This window comes from Gallus gallus, chromosome 23 (assembly GCF_016699485.2).
Source record: "Gallus gallus isolate bGalGal1 chromosome 23, bGalGal1.mat.broiler.GRCg7b, whole genome shotgun sequence".
Taxonomy (NCBI): domain Eukaryota; kingdom Metazoa; phylum Chordata; class Aves; order Galliformes; family Phasianidae; genus Gallus; species Gallus gallus.
In genome coordinates this window covers 2,746,935-2,767,197 of record NC_052554.1, presented here as the reverse complement: position 1 = coordinate 2,767,197, position 20,263 = coordinate 2,746,935, and the positions used below count along the sequence as shown (strand labels likewise).

Here is a 20,263-nt window from a genome sequence, read left to right as displayed (position 1 = left end):
CTCACTTCAATTCTGGAGAAATAAGGAGCTATTAAAAGCAAAGCTTAAGATGGAATGGTGATGGCTTCACAAGGCAGCCAAACACGCAACAGATTTCCATTCGCAGAAGGGTATCCAACCACAGTCACCTACAGACCCTCCATTTGCCACAGTCTGGCCAGGAACTATACCAATATAAAGGTCTATTTTCAAGGTGACCTTCAGAATTATCTTCTGCCACATTTTGTGATACTAGCTAAGTGGAATTTAAACCTGGAAATCACCACTCAAGAGGTAAAAATATAAGCCCAATACGTGACACACAGATGCCAGTGCAAAACTGAAGTTTATTTACTTGAAGTAAACAGTTACACAATGTAATTTAACTGTTCAAATTAACAGCTACTGAACTATTCTTTAGAAAAAAATTACCCACCTGTTAAGTTCTAGTCCATTAAAGCAATACAAAAATATTTACAAATATACACAAGATTCCATCTGTGGCTTCTGGATCACTGTGCTTTACATCTGAAAGAGAAACCTAAGATTCCAAAATTAAAGATATCAAAATAAATACTCAACGTTAACAAGCCTTCAAAAGCTGACCAGAAAACTTCAGACCTCACTACCCAGGCATTATTATACTGCAGTCTGAGGAACAGTGAGCTATTCTAGCGCGCCCGGAACAGTGTACATTTGGGTGAGAAGTTTAGGAACTTTTTGGCCTCCTTCTTGACAGGAACCCACTGCCCATAGGGACTTCCCTTTCTGTCATCTTCTCTTCCTGGAGAAATTGATGGTTCTTTAACAACATGGCTTGCTGGCTTCTGTTGTACTGGCTTTGCCATTGTATTCTGGAAAATAAATTGATTTCTTAAATACTAGAAAGGTAAAGGATGTACAAAGACCCAACAACTTCAAGAGGTTTACTTGTATTGACAAGACACAATCCAGAATGCTGAATAACCACCCCACCCCAGTTCTGCATTACTAAAACATAACCAAAGCTGCAACTTTAAGTTTCAGCGAACAAGTGTATGCCAGAAACCAGAAGTTTACAGGCAGTGAACATCATGAGCAGAAATGTCTACACCCATTTTAAACACTACTGTAGTACATTTACAGTACTGTACCGCTGAAGTACTGATCCAACTCCTTCAGAAAAGGAACTGCAAAGCCCTCGAGGTGTTACTACTACTAAGATGTTTGATTTGTCAATCACTGCTGTGGACAGTGATACAGGAGGGATCAATTATGGGACTTCCATCTTTGGAAAGCACACTTACATTAGGGCTGAAAGAGATGCTCCGTGAGGTTGCTCTCTCCATTCCACTTTTGGTTATGACTTCTGTCAGTCCTTTGGGTTGCTAGAGAAAAGCACACAACACTTCAGTGGGAGGACACAATACTCTCTGTAAGTTAAGGCAGCCTTTACAAGTTAATAACTTTCCAGTATGGTTATTTCAGATATTTACAACCAAAGTAGCCAAAAGCTACCAAACGTGCCAATAGATCAGCACTGAGTTCAATGTGAAAACCAGTATTTTTAATCAAGGTCCTTGTGACGATACAAGGACCTGCTATGACCTGAAATCCATGCCCCAGTTACAGTTTTAAAGAGTATTCACATGATTCAAAGCATGGAATGCCATACAATGGAATGTGTCAGAATAAGTCGCATGAAGTTCTGCACGTTAATCCTGCAGAGTTTTGGATAACAACAATAAACTTATCTGCAAGTGATGCAGGCCTCTTCTTCTGTACTCTCTCAACATCTGGAATATATTGCATATATTATGAAAGGGATGCCTGTACCATTTGTCTAAAACCTTTAGCAAATTTACTTCCATTTGAAATAGCAGCATTGGATAGATGTAACAATCATTGCAGTTTTGTACTTAGTATAAATCAGATTAACACAGCATAACACAGCCAAACTAGAGCTCAGTTTAAGATGCTGAAGTTTCTCCCTCCCTTAAACTCACAGCAGCTACAGCCCACAAGACCCTTAATTACCAACAGATTTTCTTCATCATGTCTGGAACCATAGTCATGATTTCTATAAGACAGAAATAAAGCATGTAAAATGCATTGTGTGTTCGGGTATGTAATTTCTGGGAAATAGTTTATTACATATGAAAAGCTTTTTAACTGTTAGAAAAGGTAGTAAAATTAGCCTTAACAAGAAAAAAATAACAGGTTTGCAAAGGAGTCTCCTTGTTTTAGGTTGAGAGAAAAATAGTTTCTGTAATGAGCAATACAATACTACCATAAAGAAGTTGGAAGAACTACAATTGTCTCCCCTTCCTAATGTTGTAACACCAGGGGAAAGCTTGCATGTAGCACAGAGCCACGGCACAGCTTGGGTTGGAAGAGACCTTAAAGATCACCCAGCTCCAACCCCAGCCACAGGCTGGCTGCCACTAGGACCCCATCCAGCCCAGCTCTGAATCCACTGCCCTTCAGAATCCAGTGTACTCGCAGTGAAAAGCAAAATCTACAGTGGTGTCTAGCACTCCTTAGCATTCTGGTAAACCTCAGTTCTCTGTTCAGGAGTCTGAACTTGTAATTATGAACTCCCCAGTAAGGAGAAAAGAACCGTGGCACATCCATGCAGACCACAAGTCTTTTTAAGTGTTTACCTTTTCGTTCAGAACACTCCAGTTCATACTTACCTCATCTGACTCCCCAGAGTCTTCGTGTTCTTTTTTAATGTTGCTGGTCTCCTTAGAAGCAGTACGGATCTTCAAGCTAGCAGGCAAGACTATATTTTCTGTTCCCAGAGCTTTTGCAGCATTAGCCTTTGCAATTTCCAGAAGTTCCCTTTTTTCTAAAAGAAAAGTGTTATTATTTTTAACATGAGATATGCATCCATTCAATACAAACCTAAAAACTGCAGCTATACTGCCTCTGCACTGAAGCATCAACTCTGATGGACTTTCACCTCAACTTGGGAAATCCATCTTCAGCAGAAATATAAAGATATGCTCTGAACTGCTTACTCTTTCCCCTCTGAATACATTTTTCATAGATATACCAAGATTTCCTTCCAATTTGCTATCAATATCTATGCTCTATAAAACAACCACAGAGACTACAATTTATCTAGTTAATAAAACACCTGTTTCCAAGTGCTCACACCTAAAGTCTCAAAGTACCTTTTTCACTCAAGTGCAGAGGTGACCTACTCCGAGACCTTGTTCGTGACCTGCTTCTCCAGCTCCTGTAAGCCTCAGGATACACCGTCCGCCCAAACCCATAGTTTCTCCTGCCTCTTGAACGTGACCTGCTTCTTGAATAGGACCTTCTGTAGTACGATCTTCCACGGGACCGCGACCTACTGCGTGATCTGTACCTCGGAGGAGAGCGGTGGTACCTCCTGTAGTGCCTGGAGGGGTACCTTCCTCTGTACCTCATGTAGCCACGTGATCTTGAGCGGCTTCTGGAATAGGAACGGGAGTATCTTCTGTGCCTTCGGGAACTGTATCTTCGACCCCTAGACCTGGATCTGGACCGGCTCCAACTCCTGGAGGAAGCCGAAGAGGACATACTCGAACTGGACTGTGAGCTGCAGGAAGACCGACTGGATGATCTCGATGATGACCTATCACAGCTTCTCTTGGATCTCAAAGAATTCTCTCTTTTCTTTGGTGAATTGAGAGTCAAATCATCCATGAAGTTTGCCATATCGCCACTCTTCCTGGCTACCACTTCTTCCTTGCACGTACTTTCAGAACCCAATTCTGTTTTTATTGTTGTTCTGCAATATCCAGTCTCTGTTCCTGGGCAGGGGAGAGAAGAGAAGCAAATGAAGAAGCGTATCATTTACACACAGCAATTTACATACACGCCACCACCAAATATGATGCCACACAGCACACAGGCAAAAAGTTCAAGGACAATTAAACGCTGACCATTTTTCCTGACAATTATCAGCATGTTTTTATGCAGGACAATTTTAAGCAGCATCATTTCCTGCCCTGTGGTCAGACTTCTGGAACAGGCTGCTCAGGAAGTGGTCAAGAAATGTTTAGACCTTGTGCTGAAGGACATGGTTTAGTGAGGAGATATTGGTGGTAGGAGGATGGTTGGATTGGATGATCTTAGAGGTCTCTTCCAACCGTGGTCATTCCATGATTCTGTATGAAAAGTTTAAGAAGGCTTTTGTGTAAACCATGAATAGTCCTCCGTGGAATTCTGAAAGGTTTCTGTTGGCTTTAAAACCCCTCACACAACTCGTGTGAAGAAGGTGCAAGTTATGACTATTTCTTTACCCCAAACAAAGTTTTCAAGGTACTCAAGTTCCCATCTGTCCTAAGTGCAGGAGTTGCAAAACAAACATCTGCCTTTCAGGTCAGAGCAGACTCCATGCTTTACTTCCAGTTCTATTTAAGACCAATAACCACGACCACATCACGCTACTACACTACACCTGTAGAGTCTTACTCATTCTACACACACAGTGAAAAACACAGCTAAGGAACCATACCACGTGACTTGTTAAGGGAGCACATCCAAACAGCTTCTCTATTCAGCACACCTATATTATTATTAGCACCGTGTTAACGCTCTACAGCTGAAGATTTGCCTGCTGAGCCATGGAGCGTGGATTCACTGTTCACTGTCCGTAAGAGCTATTAAGAGCTGATTAAGCCCCACGCTGCTCCTCAAGCAGCTGAAGGAAGCTCCACCCATCACCTCTAAGCAAAGGCCAAGGTCACGGGCACTGCACAGCCAGGGGGAACACCCGAGATGCCCCCCCCCCCCCCGCCCACACGCGGCTCGGAGCACAGCAGGGCTTCGCGCGAGGCCGCAGCCGGTCGCTTACCGCTGGGGGCCGCCGGACATCCCCGCTGCTGACTCCCGTGGGACCCCACGGCGCTCCTGCAACGACACAACGGCGAGTGAGGCGCGGCCGTACCACAGCGCCGGCCCGCAGCCCCACAGCGAATGACGCGCCCGCCCCCCTTCTTCTCCCTCCCTCCACCAACCGCCCGTCCCCCCATCCCGCCCGGCGGCCCCGCGCCCCCTCACCCGCTGCACGCAGCCGCGGCCCCCCCGCACGGATCCTGCTCCGACGGCGGCGCCCGAGGGGACAGCCCGGCTTCGTGAGTCACGCCCATAGCGAACGGCCGAGCCCACAGAACGCGCCGCGATCCGAACCCGCGGAGCTCCACGCACACACGGCCCTCCCGGCAGCGAGCGGAGCGCCGACTGAGAGCGGCCGCGAACCTTCCAGAACGTCACTCCCCGCTTACGTAACGGAGGGAACAGCGCATGCGCGGGGAGGGCAATGGCTACGTGCACATGCGCACTGCTTGCGATCGCCCGCTACTCCCCCTCCCCTGCCATACTACAGCGCATGCGCAGAAGTACCCGTTCGACGCCCTCCCGCGCGCTACGCGCCTGCGCACTGCCGGCGGGGAGCAGCAGCTGAGCGCCGCGCCTGCGCAGTGGGCGCGTCGGCGGAGCGTCGTTGCTGCGCGCTGGAGGCGGCGGAAGCCCTGAGGTGAGCGCTGCGCGCGGCCCCGCGCCTCCCGGGGCTGCCGGCTGGGCGGGCCGTGCTCCGGGTGAGGGCACTGCGGTGCGGCTCTCCGGAGCGATCGGAGCTGTGTGGTGGATTTCTCCTGTGACGGAAACGCGGTGGCGTTTTGTTTTGTTTTCTTGCGTTACCTCAGAGCGCTGAAAGATGTCCGGTTTCCTGGAGAGCCTGAGGTGCTCGGAGTGCGTGGACTGGGGGGAGAAGCGGAACACCATCGCGTCCGTCGCCGCGGGAGTGCTGGTGTGTGCGGGCTGCTGTGCGGCTCTTCGCGCCGAGCCCCGCGGCAGAGCGCTCGGGGGTGCAAAGGAAGGCTCCCCGTCACGCGGCTATGGGGCAGAGGGACCCCAACTCCCCCCCCCTCAGCCCTCCCCTGCTCCGTGCTGGCTGCCCCCCGCCTCACAGCGCCCGCAGCGCCCGCAGTCCGTTCTGAGGCACCCCGGGTTATCAGCAAGGCCGCGGCGCTGCCCTCCCCACAGCACCCCTGAGGGGTGTGGGGTGGATGAGTGGGGGGCAGCTGGGCTGAGAACGGGCTGGGAGGGCTCACAGGGCGGTGATGGGTGTTCCTCAGGGTCAGTGCTGGGTCCGGGCCTGTTTGACATCTCCATCGTGAGGGGATAATGCTGAGGAGAGTAAGCTGGGAGGAATGGCTGACACACCTGGAGTCTGCGCTGCCGTTCAGCAAGACTGGGATGGGCTGGAGAGCTGGGCAGAGAGGAGGCAGATGGGGTTTAAGAAGAGCAAGTGATGAGTATTGCACCTGGGGAGGAATAACTACGTGCATCGGTACAGGTTGGTGGTTGACCCGCTGGGGAGGAGCTCTGCAGTGAAGGACCGGGGTGTGCTGGTGGGTCATGAGCCAAAGTGTGCCCTGGTGGCCAGGAAGGCCAATGGCATCCTGGGGTGCATTAAAAAGAGTGGCCAGCAGCTCAAGGGAGGTGATCTTCCCCCTCTACTCTGCCTTGGTCAGGCCTCACCTTGAGTACTGCGTCCAGTTCTGGGCTCCCCAGTACAAAAAAGACAGGGTTCTTCTGGAGAGAGTCCAGCAGAGGGCCACAGAGATGATAAAGGGCCTGGAGCATCTCCCCTGTGAGGAAAGGCTGAGCAAGGTGGATCTGTTCAGCCTTGAGAAAAGAAGGCTGAGAGGAGATCTGATCCATGTCTATAAATATCTAAGGTGTAGGAGGCAAAGGGACAAGGCCAGACTCTTTTCAGCGATGCATGGTGACAGGACAAGGGGAAATGGCCACAAACTGAAGCATAGGAAGTTCTGCACAAATGTGCATAAGAATTTCTTCATAGTGAGGGTGATGGAGCACTGGAACAGGCTGCCCAGAGAGGTTGTGGAGTCTCCTTCTCTGGAGACATTCAGGACCCTTCTGGACACCTACGTGTGCAATCTGCTGTAGGGAGCCTGCTTTACAGGGGTTGGACTCAATGACCTCTAGAGGTCCCTTCCAGCCCCTACAATTCTGTGATCTCTTGGAGTAGCTAAATCATGGGGTTTGTGTTTAGCTTGTACCTGACTAAGCTGATAGCAGAGGCAGCCATGCTGTACTTTATGGGGTTTTTTTGGATCAAAACTTTTCTGTGTTTTAAACTATAGTACTTTTGCTTTTAATAGTTTTTTACAGGTTGGTGGATAATCATAGATGCAGCTGTAAAGTACCCTACCATGGAAGACTTCAACCATTCATATCATGCCTGTGGGGTTATAGCCACCATTGCATTCCTAATGTAAGTGTAACACCTTGATCGGAGCTGTGCACACCTCGAACTTCTGTGAAATGCAGAATTAAGAAAAAATGTAGTCTTTAAGTTGGGAGATCACTGAAAATAACAAGTCAGGATCTGAGTGTTGCTAATAGCACAGAATGGTTTGGGTTGGAAGGGGTTTCAACAATCACCTAGGTCCAACCCCCCCCACCATAAGCTGGGACACTTCTGACCAGGCTGCCTTGGGCCCCATGAAGTTTGGCCTTGGGCACTGCCACTGTGCACCCACAGCTCTGGGCAGCAGTGCCACGGCCTCGTTGCCCTCTGAGTGATAACTTTTCCTCCTAACAGCTCATCCAAATCTCCCCTTTTAGCTTAAAACCATTCTGTCCTATTCTTATCTTGTCCTAAAACCCTTTGTCCTATTCCTGCACTCACTGTAAAAGGATTCCTTCCCTTCTTATGGTGGGGGCCTCAGAGCTGAATGCAGCACTGTGCTGTGGTCTCATGAGAGCAGAACAGAGGGGGAGAACCTCCCTCGAGCTGCTGATCATGCTTCATTTGATGCAGCCTAGGATCACATGCCTTATGTTTGTCCGTGGCAAGGAGCCATTAAAAATGGAGTGGCATATAGATCAAAGCATTGAAAGTGGAGAAAAGTGGAGCAGTGTGTTTAAAGTTTCAGCATTGTTCCACGTTTTGAAAAACCAAATACATGTACGAAATGCATTATTGTCTCAATGAGTTTCTGAGAAGTTTCTCCTACTGTTTTATAAACGTTTTCCTTCTTGCTTTATTTATCTTTACCCTTTTTCATCCTGTTTTGCACGTACAGGATCAACGCAGTGTCTAATGGACAAGTGCGGGGTGACAGTTACAGCGAAGGCTGCCTGGGACAAACAGGTACAGTGGTGTGCACACAGAAATACATGCAGTCAGTAATCCTTGGAACAGCTGTAATAGCTGTACTGGTGTGTGCATTGGTTTATGTACGTAGCTTGAGTTGGTCACATAAGGTGCTCTGAAGCTGAAGCATTTTGAAAGTTTCTGGCATCTGTACCCAGGAATGGGCACAGAACATCCGTGTGTCTTCTTTAAGGTGCTCGGATCTGGCTCTTCATTGGCTTTATGATGGCTTTTGGCTCTCTGATTGCTTCCATGTGGATTCTGTTTGGAGGATACGTCGTTAAAGGTAAGATACAACATGAAGCATGGCCTGACCCTTTCTGGTTCTTCCCTATCCATTTTTTTTTCTTTTTTCTAACGTATGGAGAATTTTAAGATCCCATTTCTGTTATTTAAGCTCTCGTCAGTCTGTTTTGTAGGGCACAAACCTTTCAGCTAGCCTTGGTAGAAACAGAGGGCTCAGTCACACGGGGGACTGCACTGAACTAATTGAACTGCTTACCTTATATAGGAATAAATCTGAGCAAACACCTATTTCCAGAATTAAAGTGACCAATTTTGTGCAGGTTGTTCCCCAGGCCTATACATTAAGCCAGAAAAGAATAAAAAAATCAAATTGCTTGTGGAAGTTCACACCTTACTTCATACTGTGGTAATTTTATGAAGACAGGTCTTGAGAAAGTCATAAAAGCTGCAGCAGATTGCTCTTGGCAGGGACACATAAGCAGACATGAAGCTGTTGCTCAGCCCTGGAAATGGAGTGAGTTTCATGCTCATCAGGGCACATTGGTTGGGTTTTAATTTACGTTCTCTTTAGTTTTGGCATTACTCAGTTCACAGGGGATTTTCAGGGACACCTGGGCACACTGATTTCATGCTGGTGCTCCCTTCTGTGGCTTATCATCATAGTGAATGTGCACATGTATGTGTATCAGTTTACACAGGTGCACTCCAAAGAGGAAGTGCAATCACACATGAGAATTACAGTCTTCACGAGTGTTAGATCTGAATGTACATCTTTGATTATTGTTTCAGTTCTTTGGAAAGCTGAATAACTGGGGGGGAGGCACAAAAGCCATTGAAATTACTTTGCAGTGGCAGTAACAGGTGGGAGGGAACCATCTTGTCAGAGAGTGAAACAGATGCAAAAGGTGCACAGTGCTCTCTTAATTCTATGAGAGAACAACCCATCTTAGGCAGATTTGCTCTGTGGTTGCAGTAGCAGCAGGGCTGTGTTGTGAGATGGGGTCTCTTTGAAGAGAAAAGGACTTCTGAAGAATTAATGGAGAGTTCTGTTTTGTTTTCTTTCAGAGAAAGCAGTGGTGTACCCAGGAATTGCTGTTTTTTTCCAGAATGCGTTCATCTTTTTTGGGTAAGCTTCTCACCCTTTGTTCATTTCTTACCTCATTGGTTTTTAATGATCAAAACCAAATCTTGCTGCGGTCTGGGTTTTATTTCAGCTGTTTTTTTGCAACTAGATGTGGGTGAATAAAGTGCTGCTGAGGGCACTCAGTGATCTGCCTGTGTAGGTTATGTTGCAGGAACAGGAAGTGGGTTCACAAATACTACAGTTGGCTCCCAGAGATAACATATGTAAAACATTTGGTATTTAATCTGCACCCTTATGTGCTCATGTGCCTTTCTTGTTTCAAACAGAGGACTGGTCTTCAAATTTGGCCGCACAGAGGATCTGTGGCAGTGAGCACACTGATGGAAGTGCATTGGCCATGTCATTTTTTTAACTGTGTACTCCCAGTTTTGTAAAACCATTTTGTAATACGGTGCCCTTCAATTGTGTCTAAAGGTAAAACATGAGGAGTGAAATCATAGCACTAAAAATCCTGGTTGCATTTTTTTTTAAGGAAAAAATACCCCCAAAAAAACAGTTATGTTGATTTAAATGTTGTAATGTTTCTGACATGTAAAACTGCTACAAGTAGCAATGGAAGCCACTTTTGTATGATGTTTGCTATAAGTAAATAGAATAGTGGAAGATGAATGCATTTAACCATTTAACACTCTTTCTATGATATTTACAACCCTAAAAATGCTTTAAAACATCTTTTTAACGTATATTTATTAAGTATTTCCTATATCTGGACAATATAAACAGTTCTTCAGTTTCAAGTTTGACTGGTTTGTGTTTTTTCCTGCATAAAGCTGTGCTGCCTTGTTTTTCCCTGAGTGTTTAATACAGTGATGGTGGGGGGGTCTGTAGTGAACAACTCACTGTTGCTGCAGACACTGCAGAGGCACAGGTTCAAGTTATGTACTGGTTCTGGCTGTAAGGAGCTCATCCACAAAGCTTGCTGTAAACTTAATTCCTAACAACAATAAAAAGAGGGAAGAACACTCCTCAGCTGGGAGTTAAACCAGGGACAGTCCCTTCAAGAGAGAATTCTGATCCATGCTCATTTAACTCTGAGATACAAGACGAGCTGTTTTGCCCCTTTGTATACCTACATCTTGGTTACTTGCTCAAGAAATCAGGGAGCAAAGAGATGTGAGAGAAACAGAGGAATGAAATGCTATTCCTTACAACCACTCCTGCTGGAAGACATCAGAAACAGGTAAGAAGTTATGTTCATTGGGTTGCTGAAATGGAAGGTCACAAGTTCAGCCTGGATTACAGTATTGCCAGGGCAGTGATGTGCTAAATGTGTGATAAGGAGGCATATAAACGTGCAGGTATCCATGCTGAATGGCACTGTCAGCTGACAGAAGCTGTGTGCAGCTGATAAATAAGTAGATCACTAGCTATTTTCTGAAATAAGAAACAGTGACATTTCCTCCACAAGTAACTTGGAACTCTGTCTCAGCTTCCTTTAACAGCACTGATCTGCTTTGTTTACTCCCTAATGAATAAATCAGAGGTCAGCAAACATTACTGCAGCAAGCATCACATACTCCATCTCTTGTTTTCAATGTTACAGGTTTCCTCATTCCTTCCTTCTTAAGCAAGTGTGCTGAGTAAATAAAACCAACCAGGGTTCCACTTCTTTAATTATGTGAGCAGTTAGAGAAAAAAAAAGGTTGTCAAATATTTTGAAATGAAGAAAAAGCTTAGGACCACCATCCCTTTAAAAACATGTTTGCACAGCATCCTCTGACTGAGCAGGCTGTGCCTCATGCACCAAAGCTGCTGCATGTCTCAACTGGAGTTCTCTGCAAGCAGGTATCTGCTTTACTTCATTCAAATCAAAGGTAAGGCCTTTAGCTGGCTGTGTTTGACGAATCGTTTCCAGATCTTTTTCCAGGTTGGCCACCCCCAGTACAAACCCAGGGGGTTCTGCTTGTCATTTCTTGCCATCAGATCTTCCAAATAAGCTGAGCCAAGAACAGATTTTTCTTTAGGCAGATAACACGAGTTCAGTCTGGCACAGTGTGGAGTTCTGGCTGTGATCTGGCTCAGTCATCAAATCTTTGCTTAACAGGGCCTCCAACAGAATTAATTCAACTTATAAACAAGAACTTCAGCACTTCACTACATCAGAATAAGCACAGATTTGAACTTGAGAACTAAATACACCTTTAAAAGCTTCCAAGCATTTTAATTGATAAGCCACGACAGCAACAAAAACAACTTTCTGTACACATACTACAAAAATATTTAAGGTAAAATCATCAAAACAAAAAAGAAATCAGATATTTACAGATGGAGAATGTATAATATGTGCTGATTGTTCAGGAATAACAAACATCTTGTTGCAAATTTTTCATGTGTCCACTGGGAAGGCTTTTTTAAGTGTGCTATTTGATAATTAAGTGCTGTTTCATCATCGTTACTCATTTTCTCTGGTGACAAATACAAATCTTGGTGAAGTCTTCCATTTGGGTTCATCCATTCAAAATCCAACAGCCAAATGAGGAAACTGTGAAGACAGACATTTTTGTATCAAAACATTTCATCAATCAACATCAAATCAACACATAGAGGTGATGCAGAACCTTATCAGGAGCGTATTCCAAACTCCATGGTTCTGCAGAAGGTCACTTTCAGCACCTAAATGTGCACAAGGTCTGTGTTTATGCACTCAACACCCAATGAAGGCCAGGAGTTTTCATAAAAAGAACCTTCCATCCATAGAACTGCCTTGTAAAAATCCTACCCTTAGAGGCTCTAGTTTCCTCAAGGGGCTGTCTGTGAAGCATGGGGTGTCTGAGCATGGATATTATGTGTTACAACAAAGATCATCTTAGATTTAGCCATGTGCCCACCAGCGGGAATGCTATCTGAAGAATACGTACATTTGTAATATTCAGGCTTCAAACAGCTGAACAAACAGGGCATTCAAATGTACCCTGAAATGGATGCTATGTGTACTGCCACGTGGCTAATCTTACATTGAAAAGAAACTTACCTCCCAGTACATCTGGTCTTCAAAATACTTGGAGACGGGGATGGGCTTCCACAGTTTGAAGTTTAGGATTAAACCTAGTTGTAAAAACACACATATTGGATGTACATCTACACACGTATCATGGAAAGGGGAAGGCTGTGTAACCGAAGGCTTCTTAATAACACACATCCAAATGTAACATAGACTAAAAGACAACATCAGAACAAAACACTTCAGCAGAGCCCCATGACTCAAGTTGACCTTAAGTACAGAGAAGCTTCTAAGTAAAAACCCATCAAACAGCCTACCAGGCACTAAGGACACACAGAAAGTCTTTAACTTCCCCCATGAAAGCTGTGTGTTTAAAGCAGACAGGCTTAGCAGCACTGTTAGTTTGGGTTTTCAGTAAATGTAACCACTGAATGATTGTTTTAGTTGAATGGTTTTTTTAAAAAACTCATTAGCTCTTAGCTACACCTGAGCTAATGCAAAGCTGCAGATCAATTAAAGCATTAAGAAGATCATTTGAGAGTATATTTCACAGCAACTTTCACCTCAAACCAGAATCAGCAACTTCAGAACTACTGCAGCTGCCATAAAACCAACAGAATGCCACGTGAGGAACATGTGAGCCTTGATGGTCCCAAACCCCCAGCGACCAAAGGAGCAGTGCCTGGCTCACACAACCTGCTGACATGAGTGGAACTCTGCAGATCTACAGCAACTGGCCTAAAAAGTGAGAAGCTCCAGGTAGCAGTTTTCTGTCAACGAGATAACACCAAAACGTAAATGTATTTTCATCCTCACACATCTCCTGTCTGTAAACTGAAGGTAGCTGTTAAACATCTGCAGAATAAATTTCACCAATGAAAATTGTTGCTGGTAGGTTTCGTTGAATACATCTCTTCTTCAAGGCCTATCCACGAAGAGTGCATGGTGTTCATGCTTCCAACTGTTTCTTCTACGTAAAGATTTATCCACAGAAGCACACTTTAGCACCCCGGTGACACTGATGGCCTTTTGCAAAGGACACTGACACAGTAACAGCTGCAATAGGAAGACAGAGCCCTTGCCCCAAAGGGAAATGTGGAAGATCTTACTGAAACATGTTTTTCATGCTTACCTGTAATAAGACCTGTTATCAAGGCAACACTGATGGTGAAACAGAGGGCACCGATGCTCAATAAGACCTCGTTGCCAATGCTGCAAAGCAAAACAGGTGTTTCACCTTTGGCAGTTGCTGACCCTAACATTCACCCTGTGGATGTGTCTGCCCCAGGCGGTCCCTGTGCACAGATCTTCTGTCAAAACCTCACATCACAATTCCCATTTTCAAATCTTTACACAGCTGCAGTGGGATGTTTTAAGAGAGCCGAGCAGAAGCCTACAACCAAGTTATGTTGCACGGTGATTCATTCCTGTGCAAGCTGAGAAAACCAGAGAATTTCTTGTATGATACAACATAGGCTTGATTTGTGAAAATGAGGTGTCATTGCCAGGTCAAGAAATCCTATGGAGAACTGTCCTCCCCTGAGCCCTTCATGTGGTGTTTCCCCAAGCATGTTTCCAGTTCAGTGTCCAGACTGGCGTTAGGCCTTACCTATACGTTATAGACTCTTTTGGATAAAACTGATCTTTTTTTTCCTTCCCTGCTGTATTAGTATACAAAGCTTTCCCAAAACACCTGGGAAGGATGCACTTTCCCAGCCTTCATCTCCTATGTACACTGCTCTTAATATTAAGGACCAAATTGAGGACTAAAACCTAATATGATTTATCTGTGAAGACTTCCAAGCCTTCTGAATTTATGAGAACTCCACTCAGAGCACCCTCCAATAACGATTACATAAACTTATTACACTTAAGGGCCAACATTTATGTACCTTGGTAATTTGGTCTGGATGTCCATTACAAAGAAAACAACCTCGGCAAGAGCTCCAAACACAGCAGGCAAACCAAATGTGAAATGAACTCCAGATGCATCGTGAGTTCTGAGAGTAGGCAAGCAACTCTGGGAAGAGGAAAACAATGAAGTGATACACAAGAACACAAGTTGATAACAGGACGCTGTCTATCTTAGTGTTAGGAAATTACGTTTGGTCTCTTAACTTGCAATCCCGCATCCTGGTCAAGACTTCAGGTTTAATCTCCTCAAAAAAGAGGTTTACCTTGAGGTATGTCACGTTGGAAAATAAGTTTACAGAACAGACACAAAAAGGAATTTCAGGTTTTGAGTGTTACCTGTAAACAGAAGGATCCTAATACGCTTATCGCACTAGCAAGCAGACCCAAAATCATTGCAATCCAGGGATGCTTGATGCTGTCTGCTGCAAAACCAATAGTAACCCCACCAGCTAATGCTGCACGGCGGATATGAGTCTGTAAAACAAAGTAACAAAAATAGAAAATTCAGTCATCGCTCGTTCTATTGCAGTACGTCACAGATCACTGCTCTCATGCAAGTGGAATCTCTTTAGGGTGCATTTGGACTTCTGTATACTGTGAGTTACCATCGGAGAATACAGTTTTTAACTTACAGTTTCTTCAGTCTTCTGCTTGGCAGCCTAATGACGACTGTCAGGCTGAAAACCTGGATTTGTTTTTATTTAGTAGCTATTATACCCTTCAGTGTATTACTGAGAATAACAGAACAACAGTTTTTCCATACCGTGACTTTCTCTCATGTCTTACCATTCTGAATTTTCCATCCTTTGTGATCAGACCAGAAAATGCGAAGGCAGCTACAGCACTCACTGCAAGTGCTAAGCAGGTGTTGAAGATTGCTCTATCCTTTTCCACAGCCAGTACAGAATTGAAGCTTGGCCAGAACACCCAAAGAAAGAGAGTGCCTTGGAGGCAGAGACAAGTAATTGTTATTACCTTCCCTAAAACACAGTAAATCTACCATAGACTGTCTCTGGTTGGTTCCAAACCATATTTCTGCATTCATTTCAACTTCCTCATTGCGACCAAAGAGTAGTTCCTGTCCTTTGCGGTGCAGACAGCCCCAAGAGCTGGCTGCTACACCAACACCTCCCAACACCTACCAGAAATGTGGTATTGCATACAGCACTGCAATGTCATATATGTAAGCCACTGTTTAAGTGGACTTGCAAGTGGAAATAACCTCGCCGTTCATTTCTGAACAGTGAGCAGTCTGCTTGCTCTGCACAGACGTTGGAAAGCAGGTTTCAATAGCATCAATAGCAATGACACCCAGGAATATTCAGTACTACTGAACAGAAGAAACTTTCTGAAAATCCAGGGGCTTGCTCCAAGATCCTCAGGTCAAAATTCCTGCTCCCTTTCATGGACCTGGTCAAAACCAGCTGCAAGAGAGTGACGGAAAGCCAAGGAGCGAGAGAAGACAGCACAGGTAAATCAGCCTGTAGCCAGAGTGACGGGGGACATCGGGTGTCCCCATGCCACTGCAGCCTAACTTACACAGCAGAAGTCACGCTGATGAAGAAACTACATGGCTGCTTTAAGAAAAAAATGGAACTCCCATATGTTGAGCCTATCACCACTCAGACCCTTTCTCATACGCCTGTCTGTGTCCTGTTCCCCACCCTCCGGCACGTTTTTATCTTACCACTCACAGGACTACGCAGGGACTCCATTTTCATATCACTGTACAGCACCTTGATGTAGCAAACAGCATTTCAGCCCCAGATGGGAACTGTAAGCACTACTGAAATACAAGTCATAACCTCAGTGCGTCAGTCCCTGACCAAAACGTCCATACAAGCCCCAAAGAGACAACTAAATTGAGAGAGGGCACAGTTAACCTGCTGTTATGCTTTCCTCCTGCTCTCACTGCAATCTCTTTTCCCAGTTGAAACATTAAACCAAATGCCTCACCCAACATTGACAATAAGTCCGATCTCGGAGTACTCGCATTCTTCTCAGACCTCGGCGATGGCTCAGAGAAGCGTGAGGAGACGGCCAGACCAAAGTATGCCCCAAACAGGTGAACGTGCATCATGCTCACGTGGGACGAAGCCTGCATCAATAGAGTAATTAAATCTGTAGCCTATCTTATGCCACGGGAATCCTTCGACACAGATCCTGACATAGTTAACTCATGCAACCTCCCTGTGAAGAAGCTGTCAAAACAGTCACTTGGTTTAATGCTTTAAGTGTGGATTTTTAATGCCACACTAATTTATCTGAGCTCACTGTAGCTCATAAACACACAGTTTATCTACAAAGAGCTTGGAGTACATTCACGTTGTGTGCTAAATGCAGCCCTGCCTCTGCTGTCCACAGCAAGCTCATGTATCATTCACAGTGGAAATAGCAATGTTTCCAAAGTCCCTGTGAAACTTCCCCCGTTACTGGAAATCATACTACTGTACCTGCAGTAAATAGATGTTGATCCATCTGCTCACATAGAAAACTACTATCTCTACAACTACCATCACAATTGATTGCATGGGATTCATCTTCCCAAGAACAGCTCCAATGGAGATGACCACAGCAACCGTGCTCATAGCAGCTCCCGGTATGCTGTAATGAAAGAAAGGAAAGAAAAGAAGAAAAAAGAATACAATTCCATGTCACGATCGTATTCAGGCAATGAAGAAAGAACAACAGACAGCAAAATGCACTTAACCCTCCAAAAAGTCAGCAGATGACCATAGTAATTCACAAAACAATCATTGCAGCAAGGCATTACCCTGGAATAAAAGCCATCAGCAGCTCCAGATGATTCTGACTCTACCAGGAACTAATTACCTGTTCAGATCACCTTACCCTGAAAGTGATATTTCTGTCAGGAGAACTGACACATGTTCCATCAGAATGGAGCACTGGACACCAAGTATGACTATCAGGAGGCTGAATCCGGTGCTGCTAAAACTGTATCGTTTCAAAAACGTCAGGAAAAAGCCAAATCCAAAAATGAGCATGTGGCTGACATCCTGCAAATCTGTGTGACAGAAAAGAGCAGAAGGGCAGGAAAGTGATTCAAGCAGACTGCATTTGTGGTTTTACAAAACGACAATGAACTAAGAAATCTTTCTATTAAAAATCGGGCACCATTATTAACTTAGTTTTAAAGAAACCCAAAGCTTTATTTCTCTTCTATAAGGAAACAGAAAGACAATGCCATACTCAAATTTAGCTTTACAGTTGTTTCACGTGCTGAGACCTCACCGGAGTTCTGCACTCAGAGCACTGCCTGTCCTCAGAAGTTTGCATTGATACACACAGAGACAGCAGAAAACAGATGAGCAATGCAATTTCTATCACATATGACTGTTGACTGCCTTTGCTTTCATATATGTAATTACAAAGAATACAAGTGAGGCAGCAGAAGGGCAGCACAAACATTCTCCTCGCTAACAAATACACAGAACCATCCATCCTACTGCAGTGCAAAATAAAAGCACGCGTTCAGTCCATCCTTTCACGGCAAGGTGAGCAGACTTACCTGGGTAGGGAAAGTGTGCATCCACAATTGAGTCAAGAAAGTAAGAGAGGACAATGAAGACAGCTTCCAGCAAAAGGATTAGCCATGGCACACTGTGTCGGAAGCTGGGGTAGGTAGAAGGCATTGCGCACCAGATGGTACTTAGGCACAAGCACGTTACTACTTTCTTCTATAAGCAATGTTTGTGTCACCTCAAACCAACAGTTAAGGAGGGGGGAGGGGGAATAAAAGGGAGATAAAAAACCCAAGAGGCATCAGCAACGAACATTCCTTATCTGGTGCACGTCAGGAACCCAAACTTAGCTGACTAAACTGAAAAGCACTCACGAACAGAGCCATATCAAATGGTCGGTACTGTAATTCTCCAGGATACCATTCCCTGGTGCTCCAGCTGCTGTGGCTCCTCACCTATCTGCTGAATGGCAAGAAAAGCATGCAGACTTGCAGGAGCAGAACACTCACGCAATATCAGCATTTCTTTATATTGCTTGTAGTCACCCCAGACCTGAGCCCCTCTACCACTGCCTCAGGAAAGGCCCTGCTGAGATTCCAGCTGTGGTTCTTGGCTTTGTTAGGCTACAACCCAACGCCCACGTCTCCCTGGGAAACCCCAGGCCTGGGAGCTGCAGGCAGACACACTGCGGGCTTTTAACTGAGAACCAACCTGACTGCTTCAGCCCTGACCTGCATTCACAAACGCGTCAACATCTACTGCCACACCGTGGCTATGAGGTGCTCCATGCCCTGTGGGTTCTCAGCCTTTGGGTTGGCACACCCTTTTTCTTTAAATAAGGAGCCACTAAAGCGAGCATTCAGGGCACACAAGCAGTGCTACGTGGCAGAAGCTGCTATGTCCCCTGGAAGATCTACATCTACCTCCTCCTTGTGGGAATTTGGCAGCCACGTGGGGTAACTCAGACCTCACTCAACGTCAGCTGAGCTGCTCTGGAACACCTATCAGCTGCTAAAGCAACAAACAGCGCCGGTGGATGCAGTGACTCCACGCGCTTCGTCAGCACAGTGGTTCCATCTCCTATCTGCAACACAACCACCTGGGAACCACAGTGAGGACTCCGAACCGCACCACCATTCCGCAGGACTGAAATAAGCAAAATTACCCTTTTTCTTTTGACGTTTGTTACCACGTCTCCTGCCAGCACGACTGCTCTGGGGGAACACAGGCCAAAGGCGACAACGTCACCCCCGGCTTTTTGCACAGGACGCCTCCTGGGAACCACCTGTCCCGCTGTAAATGCTGACTCTGGGGTTTCTGCCTCAAATCCCCCCCATGAACAGAAGAGGCTTTAATGACACACAGCAGGGCCGCGCTCCTCAGCCCGGCTGCATCCATCCCGGTCAGAGAAAACGCTTAGGGCCCGCAGACAGCCCCGGCAGAGGGGAAGAAGCCAGGCGTAGTTCGGAGCTCCCCTCAGGCTGCGGGAACGCCATGCAGCCCCACACGGTCACTGCACACCCCGCGGCCGCAGCGCGAACGGAGGGCGGAGCCGCCCGTGACAAGGCAGGCCTGACCGGAAGGGGCGGAGTCAAACGGCTGTTCCGCCTCCGCTTCCCATTCGCTGAGAGCCCACCCCACCCACAGGCCCTGCCTTAGGGACGGGCTTCCCATTGGCCGAAGGCTAGCAGCTTTCCTGGCCTCTGATTGGCCCATCTCCAAGCACCGTCCGTCTTTGGGCCGATCGGAGACAGGACGGCCGCGTCGCCCCGCCCCCTTCCTGCCCCGCCATTGGGCCGCTCTGCTGCCACTCTCCTGAATGTGTTTCTTTGCTGCAGTCGCTCCGCTTTTTTGTTTTCTTTTTCTTTTTTTTCCCCTCCTCCCGACCTCCTCTGAGGCGTCGGCACAGGGCCGCGTTGTTGTGGAAGAACAGCGCTGCCCGAGGTTTACGAGAGTGATTTGTCAGCGACGTTGTCAATCAAGTATGAGGGGCGGCCCTTCAGAGCTACAGCGACAGAGGAAATTAAGCCCTCCTTCTTCCGCTTCCGAATGGATAGCTGAGCTGTCCTTTGAGTTTTCCTCCTCTTTCCCATTGGGCAGTCTTGCTGTCAATCACAGCACGGGACGGGAACCAGCGCAGACGTACAGTAGGCGGGAGGAAAGCGAGAACTGCTCCGCGATTGGTTGAAGAGCCGTCAGTTCACAATCCCTGTTCCGCGATAGGCTCTCGTGACCGTCAATTAAACGCGCGGGCAGGCCGTTCGATGACGCGAGGCGGGACCAACGCCGTGGCACTCTCATAGGGCTTCTCGGCCGTCCGTCTGCCTTTCCCCGCCGCCGATTGGTCGAGAGAGCCGTCATTCTTGCGTCACCGGCCGCCCGATTGGGCAGCGCCG

General features: G+C 46.3%; 3 protein-coding genes across 6 annotated transcripts; 1 reads left to right on the top strand and 2 right to left on the bottom strand.

Annotated features, from left to right (window-relative positions):
- Positions 1-306: 306 nt before the first annotated feature.
- Positions 307-5,224, bottom strand: RSRP1 (arginine and serine rich protein 1). 3 transcript variants are annotated; one of them, XM_417739.8, is made up of 6 exons: positions 5,014-5,224; positions 4,808-4,863; positions 3,138-3,761; positions 2,655-2,809; positions 1,266-1,346; positions 307-833 (listed from the first exon to the last, which is right to left on the bottom strand). In XM_417739.8, the coding sequence occupies exons 1-6, from the start codon at positions 5,100-5,102 to the stop codon at positions 651-653; spliced, it is 1,188 nt and encodes a 395-aa protein (XP_417739.3). In that variant the 5' UTR covers positions 5,103-5,224; the 3' UTR covers positions 307-650. The 3 variants fall into 3 exon arrangements, with proteins under 3 accessions (XP_417739.3, XP_040507924.1, XP_040507925.1); XM_040651990.2 differs by lacking the exon at positions 5,014-5,224 and having other exon boundaries at positions 4,469-4,864; XM_040651991.2 differs by lacking the exon at positions 307-833 and having other exon boundaries at positions 1,266-1,754.
- A 216-nt stretch (positions 5,225-5,440) lies between these two features.
- TMEM50A (transmembrane protein 50A) lies at positions 5,441-10,267 on the top strand. Of its 2 annotated transcripts, none has more exons than XM_001232924.7 (7): positions 5,441-5,488; positions 5,658-5,761; positions 7,143-7,255; positions 8,070-8,137; positions 8,334-8,426; positions 9,452-9,512; positions 9,797-10,267. In XM_001232924.7, exons 2-7 carry the CDS (start codon positions 5,669-5,671, stop codon positions 9,840-9,842), a joined length of 474 nt encoding a protein of 157 aa, XP_001232925.3. In that variant the 5' UTR covers positions 5,441-5,488; positions 5,658-5,668; the 3' UTR covers positions 9,843-10,267. The 2 variants fall into 2 exon arrangements, with proteins under 2 accessions (XP_001232925.3, XP_024998800.1); XM_025143032.3 differs by having other exon boundaries at positions 5,441-5,549.
- A 1,403-nt stretch (positions 10,268-11,670) lies between these two features.
- RHCE (Rh blood group CcEe antigens) lies at positions 11,671-18,057 on the bottom strand. The gene is given in 10 exon segments (NM_204467.1): positions 11,671-12,012; positions 12,502-12,575; positions 13,604-13,683; positions 14,364-14,491; positions 14,722-14,859; positions 15,172-15,329; positions 16,342-16,483; positions 16,839-16,989; positions 17,236-17,410; positions 17,915-18,057. Coding segments are annotated over 10 exon segments (1,197 nt in total). The 5' UTR covers positions 18,039-18,057; the 3' UTR covers positions 11,671-11,985.
- Between the last annotated feature and the right edge of the window lie 2,206 nt (positions 18,058-20,263).